Source organism: Lepidochelys olivacea (assembly GCF_965140295.1).
Source record: "Lepidochelys olivacea isolate rLepOli2 genome assembly, chromosome: 10".
Taxonomy (NCBI): domain Eukaryota; kingdom Metazoa; phylum Chordata; order Testudines; family Cheloniidae; genus Lepidochelys; species Lepidochelys olivacea.
This window is the reverse complement of record NC_140420.1, coordinates 51469373-51490115: the sequence shown is the minus strand read 5'-3', so window position 1 is coordinate 51490115 and position 20743 is coordinate 51469373. Positions and strand designations below refer to the sequence as shown.

The following is a 20743-nucleotide window of genomic DNA, read 5'->3' as shown; positions in this document are numbered from 1 at the left end:
AAATGACAGAGCCCTTCTATTGACTGTTAGAACAGGTATACAAGTATGATTGTCGTCATGCTCCAGTACCTAACCAATAGTGGAATTTAAAAAAGGAATGACAAAGCTGATTTTCAGGAGGGATAGGAGAGAGAAATACAGAGCTGCATTCATGCATTTTATGAGAAAAATTGCATAGCTGGTTTAAAAAATGTCTTTTTTGTGTCCTTGGTACTGGTGCTGTGCTTCTTGGGGCTACAGATGACAGTATTCTTCTATCCAACAGTATCCGCCCAAGACATGAGAAAAGGAAAGACCTACTTGAAGAACAAAGACACAAGTTAAAGTTGGTCTTGGGAAGAAGTGAATCACTTATGCAGATGTCGTACAAAAGGCAGATACTTCAAGCTTCATACGGGACATGACAACCCATAAACTATTGGTTGCGGGTTAAGCACCAAACCCAGCAACCTGGCATTTCTCTGGCTTAGATGGCAAACCCAGTATGTGGGTGTCTTCAACACCCTGAACTTGACCTTGACTGCAAATTTTAATCAAATGATTTCCATGCATGATCCCCAGCTGTGTAACACAATGGTGGAGGCATCTTGTTATTTTAAGGCCAGTGCTTTCTTTCAGTTAATAACCTCTGGGAAAGTCACTGTAGCTTATATCTGTCTTTCTTTTTTGCTTTGAAGAACAATATTAAATTTTCATAAATATAAAAACTACAGGGAAATACATTTAATAGTATTCTCTTTGTTTAAAAAAACTCAGTCAACCACGCTTTTCCAGAATGCCATTGTTGGACAACACTGAAGATAAAAACGTAGACATCCCAAAGGTCTTGTAGATCAGTGATGAGTCTTTCCCCCATGGGCCAGAATGATTCCAGTCCTTGTTGCCAAGTTCTAAGAAGCCATAATAAGAGGACAAAAGCCCCCAAAGTGCCTGAGATTCAGAGAGGCAGGACTGATGTCAAGTCATTTCTGATAATAGTGGCTTACACCAACATCTTCAGATTCTTATGTGGAAGGTACTGCAAAGAAAAAAGAGATTAAGATGTATCAACACATGTTGTTATATAAGATATTTTTTCAAAGAGCCCATTTTAATGGAGAAAAGTGGGAAGGGATGGATCTGATCACTGGTCCATCATGCCCTTTATCCAAATATGGATGTTTCAGAAGAAGGTGAACTGTGCCAACCACACAGTGCTGTATGTGAAAGGGAAATCCCTTCCTGACTCTGTGGTAATCAGTTTATACCATGAAGCATAAGGTTGGATTATACTTCTCTTAGAATGCCCAACAACTAAAGGGATCAGGTACCAAATGATGAATGGATGCCAGGATTAAGAAGTGTATGCCATGTTGAAAGTTTCTACTGGTTTGAGAAATATTCCCTATACTTAAAATAGGGCGTTTTACTGTAAGCTCTAATATCTTCAATTGTTTTAGAAATGACCCTCATAGAAAGATAGTGAGAAGCAGTGCTGGCCACAAAACTATTCAACCCTTTTTAAAATCCAGACACAGTATTTGACTTGCCAACCTTCTGCATCAGGGAGTTCCCTTTCCAGTTTCAATCAGTGTGTGACAGGAAGGTAATTCACAGCACAAAACAATAGTTTATCTAAATAAATATATGGAGATATACCTGTCTCATAGAACTGGAAGGGACCTTAGAAGGTCATCAAGTCCAGTCCCCTGCTTTCACAGCAGGACCAAGTAATATCCCTTATTTTTGCCCCAGATACCTAAATGGCCCCTTCAAGGATTGAACTCACAAGCCTGGGTTTAGCAGGCTAATGCTCAAACTATTAAGCTATCCCTCCCTCCTAAATATAGTCCTGGGGAAGGAAGCTGAGATTCAGATCTGAACTCTTTCAAAACTTGGACCTGTCTATATACAGAAGGAGTTTGACCTCTCAGAGATCGGCCCAAGTAGAAAGCTTAGCCTTGGATATTGAGAGTTCAGTGGCAGAAGGTTTTGAGATCTGCTGTTTCAGTTTGGATCTAACTCGTTGTTGAGCCTCAGATGAGGGGTGTCCATATGCAAATTGCATGCATTTAATTGTAGTGGCTAATTTACTTCTTCAAAAAAGTACTTAAGCATGTGCTGAAGTCCTATTTTGCTCAAACAGGTGCTAAAGTGCTTTGCTGAACTGGGGCCTTGGTCATTAATGACTGCCAGCATGGAGACCCAGTACACCGCAGTACGGCACTATTTTTCTACCTGCTGGTAGGAGGATCTTCTAGGAAAAGCTGTGTCGGATGTTACATTGCCTTTCCTCTTTCTGCAGGTCAGTCAAGAAACCATGGGACGGATTCATCCCAGGTACAATTTCACTAAGCCACTGGAGATATGGCAGGGAAAACTGTTCCCTGTTCTCTTCTCTGCTTCGTGTTGTGTGCGTGTTTGAGGCTGGTGGGAATGTTCTGGCAGTTCTGCTGAATGTGGAGAAGTTTTTATTTGGGGCAATCTCAGGAGGTCATTATTGGTTAGATCCTTTAGGTGACTAATATTCAGCATTGGGTGGGTCTGGTATTGTCTACTGTGGCTAGACTACAGGACAGCATGTTAACTTATTTGCCACTAAACAGTACACAACTCCACAAACCAAGAAGCTACCAGAGCTATAGTGGAGCCATAGTCTGGTCCATCACTGTGTCTAGCTTTTTGATGGCATAGTTAATAAAGAGGTTCAAGAGGTGCTCTGTCTTGTTCAACCCCCTGTCCTTTTTCAACAGAGGGCCACAGACTGTGTGGGTTGGGAGTGGGATGGGAAGGGACAAGATTTTGAGAGGCATAGAGTCATGCTCTGCAGGGTCTCCTTGTACACTGCATTGCTCCTCGTTCCCTGTCAATCATGCGTGGGCCAGGGGAGGTGCAGGAACAGAGCTGGTGGATTCACCACTACACTAGGAAGCTTCTGCAGCCTCAGGACAGTAGTAATAATAACTAACGCTTATATGGCACTTTTTATCTGCAGATCTCCAAGCACTTTACCAAGGAGGTCAGTATCATTACTCCCATTTTACAGATGGGGAAATTGAGGCACAGAGAAGTGACATGCTTAAGGTCACCCAGAAGGCCGGTGACACCCAGGTCTCCTGACTCCCAGTCCAGTGCTTTTATACACTAGGCTACACTGTTTAGTAATGGCCATGAAATGGCCTGGAAAAAGATTCTTTCTCTTCGCCTCCACAGAGAAACCCAACTACTCAAAATGTGTGTTAAATGTCAGTACTTGGGGCATAGTGATGCTATTCTCAGGAGGGAGAGTACTGCCCTTTAAAAAGGTTTTCACCATGTTATCATGGATGAACAACTCTGGAAGCCTAACTTGACAGGGACACATTTACAGAGGTGGGATGGATAGAAAGCATCACACAGCACAAGTTCAAACTCAAAACCCTCAATGTACCTCAATAAAAAAAAATTAGATGCATTTCCTAGTAGTAGTGTCATATTTTCCTTTCTCTTTGCAATAAAGCTAAGTATACACAGGGTGGTAATATGTCTTTAAAAACACAATCAGAGCAGCTTCAGTTATGGAGTAACATAGCAGTAGCGATTTAGTTCAATATTGTCACAACTATGATTTCTAGAGCCCCTTTCCAGTGTACTGCAGTTGACCTCCAGGAGTTCTTCAAAACCACTAACCCAAGGCTCAGTCTACCGAGCTGTTCTTTAGAAATTTTAATTAAAGAGACTTTTCGTTCTGGTTCTGGCTGTAAACCAGACTACAGAGCTATGCACATGAATGGATGACAAGGTCAGCCAGGTTAGAATGCTTCTCTGATGCTGGAAGATTTCATTAGTCTCTCAGCAAGGAACACTGCGATGTCTTAACACTGTCTTGTGTGTGTAAGTCCAAATCCTGCCTTCAGATACACTCATATAAATCTGGAAAAACTCAGCTGATTTCAGTGGTTTTGATCTGGATTTATACCAGTGAAACAGAGAAGAATTTATTCCAGAATACAGTGTATACAATAAAGTAACTGATTCATTCATAATTATGGTGTTGTGGAGGGTGGAGTTACAAACCAAGACCTATGGAATTCAGGGGCATCTTATATTCAAGCTCTGATTCAGAAATTTGCAATGGCTTCAATCTTTGTGCTATACTGAATCAAGACCCTAGAACTGGATTTGAATGTTGCCACCTTAATTTATCTCGAACAGAGAGATGAGAAGAATGGAAACTTATTCTGGAGTTCATATGACATCAGCAGAATATAAGCAAGGTACTGAGACCTGAGGTTGATGGAGCCTTAGCATCATGCTCAAGTTCTGAAATGACATGTGGACTTCCATTCCCTGGGATGGTTAAGATCCAGGGCTGGACTCTGCATTAGTACTTGCTAGTTATCTGTAGGACAAGTCCTGTCCTGTCAAGTCCTGTTTTTTTTGTGTTTTTTGTGGGGTTTTTTTTTTGGGGGGGGAGGGGGAGGAGGGAAGGAGGGAATGTCCATATTCCCAGAAATATCTGTTCAGTGAGCCAAGTTCAGTCCTGGAATAAGACAGATGGAACTGCACTGACCTCACTGGGGGAAGGCCTGCTAATAGCAGTGCTTAATTTGGCCGAGTAGGTCCTATGCAGCTGCAGAACATTTCTGGATCCCTGAAAGGCCAGTTGAGACATGTCTGTTTGTGTTTCCATGAGGACTGCGTGATTGGGACCTTTGGGTCTATCATCAGCCCTGTATTTGAAGTGTATTGAGTGGTTCATCCCCGCTGGTAGCGAGAGAGTAGAGTTAAGTAGCAAGGCTTAGTACAGAAGTCAGTTGCCAGGAGCAGCAAACAGGGGAATTTAGAGAATGTGAAAGGTTTTCTTTCTCGGTACAGTTCTACATTCAGTACTGTGATGGAAACAATGGAACAACCTCAGGTCTCAGTACCTTGCTTATATTCTGCTGATGTCATATGAACTCCAGAATAAGTCTGCATTCTTCTCATCTCTCTGTTTGAGATAAATTAAGGTGGCAACATTCAAATCCAGTTCTAGGGTCATGTGAAGGTTCTGGAAACAAAGCGCTGGCTATAAGGGGGAAAGTTTTGATTTGGTGGAACATTACCCATAGAAGATGGACCAGAAGGGGCTGTATAGTTTGGATGGCCTACATTCAGAAGAAGAACCAACCATCTAGAGCAGGGGTTCTCAAACTGGGGGTTGGGACCCCTCAGGGGATCGCGAGGTCATCACATGGGGGGTCGTGAGCTGTCAACCTCCACCCCAAACCCCGCTTGCCTCCAGCATTTATAATGGTGTTAAATATATTAAAAAGTGTGTTTAGTTTATTAGGGGGTGTTGCAATGTGGTTGCGATGTGAAAGGGGCTTGCCAGTAAAAAAGTTTGAGACCCACTGTTCTAGAGCAGTGGTCTCCAAAGTGGGGTGCGTGCACCCCAGGGGGTGTGCAAGACTATCCCTGGGGGTGCGGCAGGAGGAGCGCCGCTGAAGGAGCACTGCTGGCACGGCGGCAGCAGTGCTCCCGGACCTTTGATTCTTCAGCGGCATGGCTCTCCCCGCTCCGTCTTCGGCAGCACGCCGCTGGCAGCTCTTTTTTTTTTTTTTTTTGGTGCTTCCCTAAAGCTGGCCCTGGGGGTGCGCGATCCAAAAAGTTTGGAAACCACTGTTCTAGAGGACAGTCTGGGTAGAATATCCAGGAGGGCATTAAACTAACAACAAAACAGGAGGATGAAAAGTAGGAACAAATGAAAGCTCATGTGGTAGAAAATCCTGATGTCAAGAACAAAATTAATCAACCACTGAAGAGAAGAAATTTTTTATATGGCCTATATCCCAAAGCCAGAAGCCTGGGCAATAAACAAGAGGAATTGGAATTGCTCATTTATGAGCATTAATTTGATCTAGTTGGTATTACTGAAACTGGGTGGAAAGAGTCATATGAGTGGAATAAAGGGGACAGGAAGTGGCACTCATAAAAAATGTTATTACCTGTTTCCAAGTCACTGACAACTCAGAAGCAAATAATCTTGTGCTTCATATAAAAAACAAGATGGGATACTAGTTGGTGTCTGCTGCTGAGCACCAAATCACAATAGGGAACAGGATGACTGGCTCTTTAAGCACCTATCTAAAATGTGTAGGAAAACAAAGTTGCATTATCATGGAGGACTTTAACCTGAATGATATGTGCTGGAGGTCTCAGGCTGCCAGTACAATTCCCTCCCCCTCCCCCAACCTGGAATATTATAGATGACAATTTTTTAACTCCAAAAGTGTTGCATCCAACATGGGAGAGAATTCAACATTAAACCTCTTGACAGATAAAGAGGAAGTGATCACAGAATTAAAAGTTAGTGCTTGCTTAGGTGAAAGTGATCATGACTTGATTACATTTATTATGTGCAAACAGAATAAATCCCCAACCAGTAATATATATACTTGGTACTTTAAATCAGTGTCTCTCAATCTTTCCAGACTACTGAACCCCTTTCAGAAGTCTGATTTGTTTTGCATACCCACAAGTTTCACCTCACTTAAAAGCTACTTGCTTACAAAATCAGACATAAAAATACAAAAGTGTCACCACACACTATTACTGAAAAATTGCTTACTTTCTCATTTCTACCATATAATTATAAAATAAATCAGTTGGTATATAAATATTGTACTTACATTTCAGTACATAGATCAGTATAAACAAGTCATTGTCTGTATGACATTTTAATTTATGCGTACCCCTAGTAGAGAACTGTCGCTATAAAAGGGCAAATTTCACAAAGCTGAAAATAATTATGAGCCAAATCAAATGGGAGAAAGAATTTAAACAGAAAAATATGAATGATAATTGAGAGCTGTTTAAGAACATTTTACTAGATACTCAAAAAGCCACAATTCCAGAATTGGGAAAAAAGGCCATAATAATTAAAAAACAGGCTGGCTTAGAGGTAGTGAAAGCAAAAATAAAAATTAAAAACAATATAACAAATGAAAAAAGAAGTTGATAGCAATGAATAAAATTATAAGATAGAAACTGTAGAAAACCAATAAGGGATGCAAAAGGACACAGGGACACAGGGAGAATCTATTGCCAACAGAGTTAAGGACAGTCAGAAGGAAATTTTCAGTGTATCATGTAGCATGAATAAATGGAACCCTAACAATGGTATTGGTCCATTGCTAGCTGGAACTAGTAGAACTGACAATTGTAATGCAGAAAAGGCAGAAATGTTCAATAAATATTTATATTCTAACTAGAATATTTGAGAAAAAGCCAGATGATATATTCATATCAATTAAAGATGAAATATTTTCCACTCCAACAGTAGCTAAGGAAATGCTAGACAGTAACTATTAAAGTTAGACATTTTCAAATCAGCAGGTCCAGTTAAGCTGCATCCAAGAGTTTTTAAATGAGCTGGCTCAGGAGCAAGCTGGACCACTAATGTTGATTTTTAATATCTCTTAAAACTGGGGAAGTTCCAGAGGATTGGAAGAAAGCTAATGTTTTGACAAATAGCTTCAAAGGGTAACCAAGGTGACTTGAATTATTATAGATCTATCAGACTACATTGATCCCAAGTAAAATAATTGAATGGCTGATATGGGACTCAATTAACAAAGAATGAAAGGAGAGCAATATAATGAATGCCAATCAACATGGGTTTATGGAAAATAGATCATGTCAACCTAGCTTGATATCATAGTTGATAAGATTACAACCTAGGTTGACAAAGGTAATAGTGTTGACAGAAGCTGGTCCAATAAATGATACTTCATCCACCATGTCTGTCTAGATGCGTCTAGTAAGGCATTTGACTTGGTGCCACTGAAGCTAAACAAATTCAGACTAGAAGTAAAGAGCAGATTTTTAACAGTTAGGGTAAGGAACCACTGGGACAATTTATCAAGGGCTATGGTGGATTCCAGAATTTTTAAAATCAAGATTGGATGTTTTCTAAAAGGGATGCTCTAGCTCAATTACAGCTCTTGGATTTGAAGCAGGAATTAATCCAAGGAAGCCCCATGGGTGTTATGCAGTAGCTCTGATTAGATGATCAAAATGGTCTCTTCTGGCTTTAAAAATCTAAATCGATGGCACAGGCAGATATGGTGCACCACAATCTGGACCGTTAGCCTGGAGATTGTAAGATACGGATTGCATTTGTCAAAGAGCTTCCCAGTTATTGGGTTTTAAAAAAAGGGGTGTTAAACCAGTTTCAGTTAAACCTCTAGGGCTAGCGTGTCTAGTAACTCCCCTAACCCCAATCGCCTTTAGCACTCTAAAATCCAAGTGCCCAGAACCTGCAGTTTCCATGAACAAAAAACCCCATCTATTGCTTTTGAAATCATTTTTGTTAGGGCTGGTCAAAAATTTTCCATTACTACTGTTTTTGATGGAAAACAGGGTTTTTGAGTAAACTAAATTTTGCACTGAAAGTATCTGGTTTCCAGGGGAAAATCTCAACTTTTGTCAATAAAACAAAAACCAAAAAGTTTTTGATTTTAGAGTTTTTGGGTTTTTTTAAATGACAATAGTGTTTCCTCCCCCATTTTTTCAAACTTTTCTGCAGTAGCCCTCCTACTCCCCCAGGTACCTGACTAGCTTTAGTCTTAGGTCTTAAGATCTGAAAAATCTGCATTGTGGGGAGATCCTGTGAGATGCTAAGTGACTCTTGTGAGGTGGCTTCAATAGAAGCTTAGAGCCCTCAACCTCAAACTGGATTGGGCCCAAGGTGCAGACTGTTTGCTTCCAATGGATGAAGGCAGATGATGAAGGTTCAGAGATGGTACATCTCCCATCAGGATATATACTTTTTATCCTTTCTATTGTTTCCCTGTCCGGTTTTGGCAGCTCTGGAGTGTTGCTAATGTCATGTTTTTCTCAAGACCTGTTTCAAATTGCTACACTGTGTATCATCCTCAGGCCTTAAAATAAGTTTAAGCTTCCATGATGATTTATAAAACAATTTCCTGTGGAAAACGTAACCAGTCTTGTAGAACAGAACACTTATCCAGTGCCAGTTCAGAGTGCTAATGCTTCCATTAAGCGACAAGCAGGCTCTTAATAATAACATTTTTGAGTGAAATAAACCCAGTGGGATCAAATTTTCTGAACTAGCAACTGTCACTATCATTTACAACTTATTCAGCTTCTGGGATAGTAGCCAAGAATGCATATTTCCTCTGCCCTGGTCAGTGATTATAGCTGACTTTTCTCAAAGTATTTAAAAAAAAAGCATTTCCTCAACACAGGAGTGCAAATCAGGCAAAAACATTTTACTGCATCTTCATTTCCTTGACAGCAATACAAAGCTTGGCAGACTGTCTCTAGGAGATTAAACACACTCAGTATCATTAAATAAAGGTTTGCAAAGGGAGAAATGAGAGAGAAAAAAGTCACTATTCTATGAGTGAACTACAGCAGGTATCAGGACAAATGCTGGGCCAAAGATAATGACTGTACTATACGTACAAGTGCATAGCTGTGTGACATGGCTTAAAAAATCCATGGTTGGTTGTACATGCAAGAGCAAATATGTAAAAACAGCTTTCTCTATCTGAATATGAAACTGGCCTTCATCATTTTCCTAACAGGCAGCATGGGGATGATATAACCATCACTTTTATAATTATGCATTTGGCTTCATTTTAATGATAATGATGCTTTGTACTTAGCACCTTTCATAGGAGGTTCTCAAAGTGTTTCACAAGTAGGGTCCCCATTTTTCAGAACAAGGAAGAGAGACAGAAATTATGAGACTTACCACAGGCCACACAATGAACCAGTGGAAGTGTCAGGAACAGAACCCAGGAGTCTTGAGTTTCTGACTCTAATCACCTGAAGGATTTGCTTTCATGGGGGACGGGAGGAGAGATAGGAGGAGGGGTCCTTTGTCACTGACACCAGATCAATAGATGAAACTAGTATAACCAGCATTTTCAAAAGGGATCAGATATTAGGTGCCAAACTTGAAATACCTTGTGCTAGATATTCAGAGATGCTGAATGCCCATAGACTCAGTGGAAGTCACTGAAAACTGGAGGCACTTAGGACCTCTGAACATCAGGTTCAAGAAGGACCATGTTGGATCATATTAAAGAAGTTCTGTATTAAAATCACAAATAAGTTTGATTCCCCAGAGTTTAAATTCCAGGATATTACTAATTAAGAGGTCTCTTGGTTTTTGGTATTGTTTCTCTCCCTCTATGTGTGAAACTTGCAAGCTGCTAATTGTGTTAGTACATTCTAAGACAGAGTCTGTTCTCAAAGCAATTCACAGAGAGAGAGACTCAAAGCAATACTCTAACAACAGAAACAGCACCCAGAGACTCCCCGCCCTTTTGTTGTATTAACCATTGTGATTAAAATAGAGATAGAGGATGTATGTGGATGGATGCTTGGTGTGGATAATAACTGAATGATCAGGGAGGTGCCAGCCTAAGAATCCAGTGTCCATCGGCTGAAGAAGGCGTCAAGTGGAAATAACCAGAGGACCCCCCCCGGAGGGCAGACTGGAATCCACCCAACAGCCTCAAGAATGGGAGAACCAAAGAACAAGATAACATCTTGGAGCTGTCAGGAATGTGCTATCTGCTGATTGATTCAGCAACAGCATGATGAAGCAATTCCCATAGACTGGCATAGGAAGAAATTCCTATAAAAATAGACTCTAAAAAGTGAGAACTTTGGGGTCTGATTCTGCAAACCAACTTCCAGGAGCATCAGATGAGCATCTGACAAGGCCCTGCTCCCTCCTCATGTCCAGGCCACCTGGCCAGTGGCTTGGCATGAGCAACTCTAAGGCTGGTAACTATGATAACAACCTTGCAGAACCTGTGTGTGTGTGTGTGTGTTTGTATGAATGAATGTGTGACTAAATATGAGATTGAATGGCATGTTATAGCTATAACTAACTGCTTACTATGATTCTTTCTGTATTCACAATAAATGTGGTATTTTGCCTTTTTCCCTTTAATAAGATCCTGCTGGTTTTTATTTTATTGGTACAACAACCACAATTTTCAGAAGTGGCCATGGATTTTGGGTGCCTCCATTATTGGGATCCTTTGGACCTAATTTTCAGAGATGCTGACCACCCAAAACTACAGCGGAAGTCAATGGGTGCTCAGACATCTCTAAAAAAAAGGGCTAATGTGTGTCTCAAATTGGGTATCAGAAAATGGAGGCACACAAAATCAGTGGTATCTTTGAAAATGTGGCTGTATCTGTACATGATTGGGTAGGTATTTCCTCCATAGATCTGGAGACCTTCACAGGAGCATTTTTATAAAGAGAAAAAATATTTTACTACCACACTCCAATATTATGAAGATAGTTGCCACTTACAGGACCATTACTGCCTTTGGCACTGGATAGACAAGAGAACCAGAGGCCATAAATGGAGCTTGAGATAAATTCAGTCCAGACACAGGAAATGTTGTTCCATTCAGTGAGCAGTAAATGTTTGGAATGGCCAATCAAGATTGTTCCACCAGAAATAATTGAGATCAATGAATAAGCAAACTTATTTAATGTTGGGGAAAATCGAAGGCAATGCTTCTTAGGGCAAATTGCTGTCTTTCCTGTGTGTTAGCCCACACAGAGAGAAATGCCTCACTGTCGTAGGTGTATTGTTACCTAAGTGATTAGTCAGAGTGTTTTTTTACATGGATTTAGGGTTTGGACTGTAACTTGATAATCCAATCCAAGTAATAGGCTGCACATAGTTGAGCTGCCTGTGACAGGATGACTGGCCCCTTGAAGAGGGAGCAGGGCCCATACACCTATGACTGTTCAGCTGACCCCAGTTAGGTTTAAAAGAGTACATCTGGGCCTAGTGAGGCCCGGTGAGTTAGAGCCAGGGAGCTGCAAGAACCAGGAGCAACAGGAAGGCCAGCCAGCAGAATCCCCTGGAGGGGAGGCAAGACTCCAGGTATGGCAGTGGGTTCTCTATGAGCTGGGGAGAAGGCCAGCTTGTTAAATGTGATGGGAACTGTGGGCAGAAAATTGGCTTCTGGAACTGAGGGGAGATTGAAGCCTTTGCACACTGACTGATGCCCCACCCAGTTTGGGTGACCAGGCAAGGTGGAGGAGGCGATATAACTGTTGATAAGGACACAGTGGCAGCAGAAACAGCCCCAGCCCAGGCTGCTGCAGTTAATGGAGAGCCTGCAGAAACACCAGGAGGCACATTTGCCATTCAACAGCAGTGGCAAGAGGCTCATTTCTAGCAATAAGAATGGTTACAGAAGTGACTGGCCCAAGAGACTCTGGGGAATTTGGTTGGTATTAGAGAGAATAGCTTAGGGTTGCAAACTGTCTAATTGCACAAAACCGAACACACTAGCCATGCCCCCTTCCCTGAGGCCATGCCCCCTTCCCTGAGGCCCTGCCCCTCCGCTCACTACATTTCCTCTCCCTCTGGCTTGCTCTCCCGCACCCACTTTCACTGGGCTGGGTTAGGGGGTTGAGGTGTGGGAGGGGGTGAGGGCTCTAACTGGGGGTGTGGGCTCCAGGGTGGGGCCAGAAATGAGGGGTTCAGGGTTTGGGATGGAGCTTTGGCCTGGGGATGAGGGATTTGGGGTGCAGGAGGGGGCTCCAGGCCGGGAGATGGGATAGAGGGGTTCAGGGTGTGGGGGGGGTTCTGGGGAGGGGAGTTGGGGTGCAGAGGGGCTGCGGGCTCCATCTGCAGGTGCTGGCTCTGGGGTGGGGTTGGGGATGAGGGGTTTGGGGTCTAGGAGGGGGCTCTGGGTTTGGGGGGCCTCAGGGCTGGGGCAGGGGATTGGGGTGTGGGCTTACCTCCGGCGGCTCTCGGTCAGTGGCGCAGCGTGGAGCCAGGACAGGTAGGGACTAGCCTTAGCTCCGCAGCACTGCCAACCGGACTTTAATGGCCCGGTTGGCAGTGCTGACTGGAGCTGCCAGGGACCCTTTTCGACCGGGTGTTCCGGTCAAAAACCGGACACCTGGTCACCCTACGTACCTTCGAGTTAGTGCCCAGTGCAGTGGATTGGGAAGAATTCACTGGGTCATCCCTCATAGCACGGTTTGACAGGTGAGGGGCTGGCAGCCTACCAAGCACTGAGCAATAAGCAGGCGTTCCTATCCTGTGGTGAAGGCTGCTATCTTAGACAGATTGATACTGACCCTGGAGACATACCAGCACTATTTTTGGGCTGAGTCATTCCCGTGGAGGGCATGAACATGGGTAGTGGACCTGGCTGCCCAATGGTTATGCCCAGAGACTAGTTCCATAGAGAAAATTATGGACTGAGTGGTCCTGGAGACATTTTTGAAGGCCTTTCCAGTGGGATCCCAGAGCTGGGTAAGGTGGTTCCAGACTGGTTTAGTGGGCGAGGCACTCAAAAGAAGCCTTCTTTGAAGCCAAAGAAGCTGAACAGTGTGGCAAAGTAGGGGTGGCCTACTTTGGGGTGAAAACTCGTGGCGAACCAGGGAAGTCCCGGATGACTGGAAAAAGGCTAATGTAGTGCCAATCTTTAAAAAAGGGAAGAAGGAGGATCCTGGGAACTACAGGCCAGTCAGCCTCACCTCAGTCCCTGGAAAAATCATGGAGCAGGTCCTCAAAGAATCAATCCTGAAGCACTTGCATGAGAGGAAAGTGATCAGGAACAGCCAGCATGGATTCACCAAGGGAAGGTCATGCCTGACTAATCTAATCGCCTTTTATGATGAGATTACTAGTTCTGTGGATGAAGGGAAAGCAGTGGATGTATTGTTTCTTGACTTTAGCAAAGCTTTTGACACGGTCTCCCACAGTATTCTTGTCAGCAAGTTAAGGAAGTATGGGCTGGATGAATGCACTATAAGGTGAGTAGAAAGCTGGCTAGATTGTCGGGCTCAACGGGTAGTGATCAATGGCTCCATGTCTAGTTGGCAGCCGGTATCAAGTGGAGTGCCCCAAGGGTCGGTCCTGGGGCCAGTTTTATTCAATATCTTCATAAATGATCTGGAGGATGGTGTGGATTGCACTCTCAACAAATTTGCGGATGATACTAAACTGGGAGGAGTGGTAGATACGCTGGAGGGGAGGGATAGGATACAGAAGGACCTAGACAAATTGGAGGATTGGGCCAAAAGAAATCTGATGAGGTTCAACAAGGATAAGTGCAGGGTCCTGCACTTAGGATGGAAGAATCCAATGCACCGCTACAGACTAGGGACCGAATGGCTAGCAGCAGTTCTGCGGAAAGGGACCTAGGGGTGACAGTGGACGAGAAGCTGGATATGAGTCAGCAGTGTGCCCTTGTTGCCAAGAAGGCCAATGGCATTTTGGGATGTATAAGTAGGGGCATAGCGAGCAGATCGAGGGACGTGATTGTTCCCCTCTATTCGACATTGGTGAGGCCTCATCTGGAGTACTGTGTCCAGTTTTGGGCCCCACACTACAAGAAGAATGTGGATGAATTGGAGGGAGTCCAGCGAAGGGCAACAAAAAATGATTAGGGGTCTAGAACACATGACTTATGAGGAGAGGCTGAGGGAACTGGGATTGTTTAGTCTGCAGAAGAGAAGAATGAGGGGGGATTTGATAGCTGCTTTCAACTACCTGAAAGGGGGTTCCAAAGAGGATGGCTCTAGACTGTTCTCAGTGGTAGCAGATGACAGAACGAGGAGTAATGGTCTCAAGTTGCAGTGGGGGAGGTTTAGATTGGATATTAGGAAAAACTTTTTCACTAAGAGGGTGGTGAAACACTGGAATGCGTTACCTAGGGAGGTGGTAGAATCTCCTTCCTTAGAGGTTTTTAAGGTCAGGCTTGACAAAGCCCTGGCTGGGATGATTTAACTGGGAATTGGTCCTGCTTTGAGCAGGGGGTTGGACTAGATGACCTTCAGGGGTCCCTTCCAACCCTGATATTCTATGATTCTATGGCCCATCCAGGGAGACAAGAGAATCAGAGCCAAGGAGCTGCAAGAAGCAAGTGCAGCAGGAATTCCCTTGCAGAGGTTGCCAGATTCTCTGGGGAAGCAAGGTGGTGGAAACCTGCTGGGGAAAAAGGGCCCCCAAGGAAAAAGCCCTGGTTAGCAGTGTTCAGTAAGCAGAGCATGGAAGATTCCTGCATGACGCCCTGAAGCAGAGAGGACTGAGAAAAGAGGGATAATCCCCTGGGAATGGTAGCCCAGATTCAGCTGAGAAACTGATTTTGTTCATTTAGCCTATATTAGGAAAATAAAACTGCCTGGGGGAAAACTGTGTGTGGGAGTGGATCCTATGTGAGCTGGGGAGAAGGCTAGCTTGTTACACTGCCCCACAAACAGAGCAGGGTCCCAGTTTCCCCCTCTGTACCCATTCAGTTATGCTAGTCAGTCTGTTGAAAGGGTGGAGTCTTGGCTTTGCCCATTCTCCACCCCTGCCTGCCCACTCTCTGCCCATGTGTGTGGGAGAGGTACCGGCAACCCTATGGTTTCTCCTTACCACGCGGAGTTCATGATTGAGCCCTTGGAGATTGCAAACAATGGCAGAGCAAAAACACTGGAAGCTTTGTAATCAGACCGCAGATGTAAGAATTGCAAGCTTCTGCCGCACTGCTATCGAATAGCAGGCTCCAGCCCAGGTTCTGAAGGGACCATCAGAGAGAGCTGTTTAGTCTCAGTGATCCATTCAGTTCTTGGTCTCCCTATTGTGATGGTAGTTTGTGAAGTAGATCCCTACCCCATTGGGGGTTGAACCTGAATGCCTCATATTAAAAATATTTGCACAGATTTTCAAAACCAAGGGTAAACAACTGAAAACACAGAGTTCAGTATAAGACTCAAGTATGACCAGGATACAGAGCACAAAGGAGGCAGGTAATAAAGACCTCTAATAAATGCCTTCTGTAGTATAAACAGATCAGGTACAGACCCTGAGAACCAGGCAAGACAATAAAAGAAGTAATGAAGGTAACAAAGGGATATACAGAGGCATCCGAATGGTAACTTAGAAAAGGCAAGCCACAACAATGCCAATTTCTCTCTCTTTAAGGGGCAAATGATACCTTCCACAAAATGTGCATTGAAAAAATGACAAGGGCCATACTCAGTGGTTAGCTGGAGCTGGTTTGCACCGGTTTGCGTGAACTGGTGTTTAAATTTTGAAGACTGTTTAGAACCGGTTGTTAAAGGGGTGGGCAAACCATCCTGTCCGTCCCGTCTGAGCTCTCGGCTGGGGAGGCTGCCCTGTGAATTTTTACTCACCCGGCGGCACTCCGAGCCTTCGGCAGCACTTCGGCAGCGGATCCTTCAGTGCCGCCGAGGACCCGGAGCTACTGAAGTACATGCTGCTGAAGTGCCGCCAAAGGCTCGGAGCGACTGAAGGAACTGGTTCTTCAGCTTCTGGCAGCTCATCACTGGCGATGTTAATCTGAGATACATATGACTGAGTATGTAGAATAGCAGCCTTAGGCCCAAAAGCAATCAAGGATTTTTTTGAGACCTTCTGTGTAGTGATGATACACTCATGCCACAATATATACAGTACAAGAAGTGTCAGTGAAGTATTGCACCATGGTTTGGTGACAGCAGAGAAGGGGGAGCAGCTGGCCACCCAATGTTTTATAAGATCTTATACAGTGTCAAAGAACCAGTCCAATGGAATGCTACTGTATTGTACACAGAAGGTGCAGCAGGTGTCGTCTGTTAAATAAAAAGCTTCCTTACCACTGAAAACCTAGAATAGAACTTGATCTTTAGTCAATGAAATGGAAGTCGCCAGTCAACTTACTATCCACCCTGTCTATCATTAGTATACAAATTCTGAGTACTAGTCCCTATTCAATGCACATCTACATTTATTGTGAGATTCAGAATGATTGGTCATTGCATTTCAATAGGAGCTCCAAGGTGAGACTGGGGAGGATGTGTAGTTTGGGACAGAGGTGCACTAACAGGAGAGGGTAGGATCAGTTGGCCAACATGTGCCTGCAGTATGCTTTGCTGTGATTAGTAATAATATAATTCCCTTATTTCAGTGGATAATTAAACATGCCAAATCCAGCTACAAAAAATAATGCAAACAGGCAGTAAGGTAGGCACAGCTGTTAAAAACAATACTAAAGATGCATCATACTCCTGTTCCCACAGTCTTAAAAACATAGCCAGATGAATTTCATGGGGTGTGAATGCTCAACTTCCACCTTTGAACATGCCCATCAATGTGTGTTCCAGGTTCCATTTAAAACAGAAGGAAACTATTTTCCAGTTCGGATGCAGACCGGACAGCAGACGTCTCATGAACCCCTATCCTATGCTGGATTCATCCTCATGTCTGAATCCTGAAACTTTCAACCATCTCTGTTGATAGTGTAACCAAAGACTTGTGAAGCTGCTGAATGTCTCTTAATGATCAAACAATAAATCAGCAGATAAAGGCGACTCATCAAGTTCAGAATGCAGCCTGGCTTGCTTAGAAGAGGCTCCTGGGAACTGTCTGTTTCATTTCCTGTAGCCATTACATGGTGGCTCTAAGAGAAACCACGGAGAAAACACAGCATGCAGCCTCCTCTTGGCCCTGAGGCTGCACAGGCATTTGTACCAGTGTTGCACAACAGAGGATTGAAATGTGGAAGAGATCAGTTGCAAGGCTCAGGGTCAGAAGCTATGAGCCAGATGGCTTTCAGTGAGAGACTGGAAGGAAGCCCATCACTTCAGGGCATGCCTTATCAGGAGCACTTCAGTCTGAGCACATCAAGACTCTTTCTACAGACTCTTCCCTGGGAAAAGAGAGGATCCTGTGTCTCACTCAACCTGCAATCAAAGCACAACCAGAGGGGCAGCATTAAGTCATCTTTATGCTCCCCGGAGGCCAGATGGGGCCAGCCTTGCCCTGGAATAGATTTACAGCTGGCTGCCTATGGCTCTGTGAGGCCATCGTGGTAGCAGCGGATCACTGGGGCAGAAGTGGTTATTAAAGTGGGGGTTGAGATGGAAAGGAGGAGGATTGCTAACATAGTCCTTTGAGTCATCCGTATTGTCAGAGATCCCTTGTTCTCTGCTAGCTTTCTCTTTATATCTCCTGTGTAACTGTTTACCAGGTCTTCCATCCATATGCTCTCACCTACGTCCACAGTTCAAGTCCCCCCACTCACTCCCTTGCCACCGTCCCAAAATGTCACAAGTTGTGGGGGAAAAAAAGAAAGGGTGCAGGGACTCTGTGGCTGCAGTGACAAACATTCCACTGCCTCATCCTCTCTCAGGAGCTGCTGAGTTCCTGCGATTGTATAGCATCCTCAGCTGCCTTTGAGTTCTAGGACAGCAGTTTGCAAGTCTCCTCTGCACAGCCATAAAGAAAGGGGTGGCACTATCAGCCTATAAAACTACAGCCTCTACAGAGCTCTCATGCCTACCCACATCCCTTGCAGCTGATCCATTCTCTCTACCAGGTTTCCATGTATAGTTGCAGCATTTTCTACTATAAGGAAAAAAACAACAAATCTACATGGAGAAATTTAAAAGGTGTTTGTTTTTTTTAAAACTGATTTAAAAATTAGAATGCTGCCTATTATTTCAGAGGACATGCTCAACTGCCTGAGGCTCTGGTACTACAACTGCTGAAACTGACTCACTTGACTAATCAAAAAAAGAAAAGGAGTACTTGTGGCACCTTAGAGACTAACCAATTTATTAGAACATAAGCTTTCGTGAGCTACAGCTCACTTCATCAGATGCATATCGTGGAAACTGACTAATCAAGTGATGTCTGACATGGAGCCTTTAATATATAGGAAACTCTCTCACTGACACTGTGGCAGCTCCTCTTGAGTTGGTACACTGTCAATGACCTTCTTCAAGTGATGTCCCTGTGGGCATGCAGCACTCAGTTCCCACTCAGCATCAGTGGAATATAAAATTTCATTGCAATGTGACATTTTTCAAATTTTGTGTGCTGAATAAATGCATGTAACTGCTGTGTGTCCTCCTGGCTACTTACAAGTCATAAAATTAGCCAGTGGTACCAAGATTAACAGTCCAAATTTGGTTTGACCTGTTTTTATCTCTTTACAATACAAGTGTTTGTAAAGTCCATGTAATTCTCTAGACATACATTTTCTCCCCAAGTTCCCTTGTTCTGTTCTTTTTAAAATCAATGCCACCAGTCCAGTGCATGCTAACTAAATGCTCTATGTCTGAACAAAGAGTTGTGGGGAAAACATCTCAGTTTCAAGTTAACAAGGGGCAATTTTTAGGGACAGATGAGCCCACGCCTCAAGTTCTGAGCCAGAACAAAACAGAGGGAGACTTTGAATCTGGAAGTTTGGTTATACAAATAGAGTCTGGATCTAAATCTGATCTTCCTCAAAATTTGAGGTATTTAGGTTTGTGGTCTTATAGAATCATAGAATATCAGGGTTGGAAGGGACCCCAGAAGGTCATCTAGTCCAACCCCCTGCTCAAAGCAGGACCAATTCCCAGTTAAATCATCTTAGTTCAGTCCCCTCTGAAACATTACTGGTATAATTCAGTCCTCCCTGCACAAAACCTGAGGAACTAGGGAAGGTTGGAATTTACCCATCTATAGGCATTTGGGGTCACAGAAGTGCAGATCCTATGGCTCTATTTCTAACCTGCACCCCCCCCTGCCCCACAGGCCTTTTTAGCAGTGATTATTTGTGTAGAGGACACTTGAATGGATGCTCCACTCACACCCTCTCTCTGATATGCAGCCACACAAAGGTAGGTGGTGAATTTCACAGGTTAAACAATAGTCATCATGGAAATTTCTATAGATGAAATCTAGTTTTTAAAAATCCGTTTTAATATACTCAGTGTAAATTCATGGCTGATGGGAACTAGTGAATTGAAAATAGATCTCTCTCCTTCACTAACTATACAAGAGACTCCTGTACTGGAGTGGACACCATCCTTCTGTACCATAGTACCTGCTGTGACACTGTAAGCAAAGCATAAAATCTTTGCATGATAATGAAGTATTCCCCTTCCATTATCAGGGAAGATAATGCAATTGAAATGCATGAGACTTTCCAATGACTGGAGAGTATGGCAAATGAAATGTAATGTGGATAAATGTAAAGTAATGCACATTTGGAAAAAAAAAACCCAGCTATACATACAATATGATGGGGGCTAATTTAGCTACAACTAATCAGGAGAAAGATCTTGGAGTCATCATGGATAGTTCTCTGAAGACGTCCACGCAGTGTGAAGCGGCAGTCAAAAAAGCAAACAGGATGTTAGGAATCATTAAAAAAGGGACAGAGAATAAGACAGAGAATATCTTATTGCCCTTATATAAATCCATGGTACACCCACATCTTGAATACCGCATACAGATGTGGTCCCCTTATCTCAAAAAAGATATACTGGCATTAGAAAAGGTTCAGAAAAGGGGCAACTAAAATGATTAGGGGTTTGGAACGGGTCCCCTATGAGGAGAGATTAAAGAGGCTAGGACTTTTCAGCTTGGAAAAGAGGAGACTAACAGGGGATATGATAGAGGTCTATAAAATCATGAGTGGTGTGGAGAAAGTGAATAAGGAAAAGTTATTTACTTGTTCCCATAATATAAGAACTAGGGGGCCACCAAATGAAATTAATGGGCAGCAGGTTTAAAACAAATAAAAGGAAGTTCTTTTTCACTCAGCGCACAGTCAACCTGTGGAACTCCTTGCCTGAGGAGGTTGTGAGGGCTAGGACTGTAACAGGGTTTAAAACAGAACTAGATAAATTCATGGAGGTTAAGTCCATTAATGGCTATTAGCCAGGATGGGTAAGGAATGGTGTCCCTAGCCTCTGTTTGTCAGAGGGTGGAGGTGGATGGCATCAAGAGAGA

General features: G+C 43.4%; 1 protein-coding gene across 1 annotated transcript in view; it reads right to left on the bottom strand.

Moving 5' to 3' along the window:
- CIB2 (calcium and integrin binding family member 2) overlaps positions 1 to 20743 on the bottom strand; it is a 106742-nt gene continuing 85999 nt past the window's right edge. Inside the window, exon 6 of the mRNA XM_084641336.1 lies at positions 1 to 1018. Within this exon, the coding sequence (XP_084497462.1) occupies positions 997 to 1018 (22 nt within the window). The 3' untranslated portion in view covers positions 1 to 996. The remainder of the gene's footprint in view (positions 1019 to 20743) is intronic.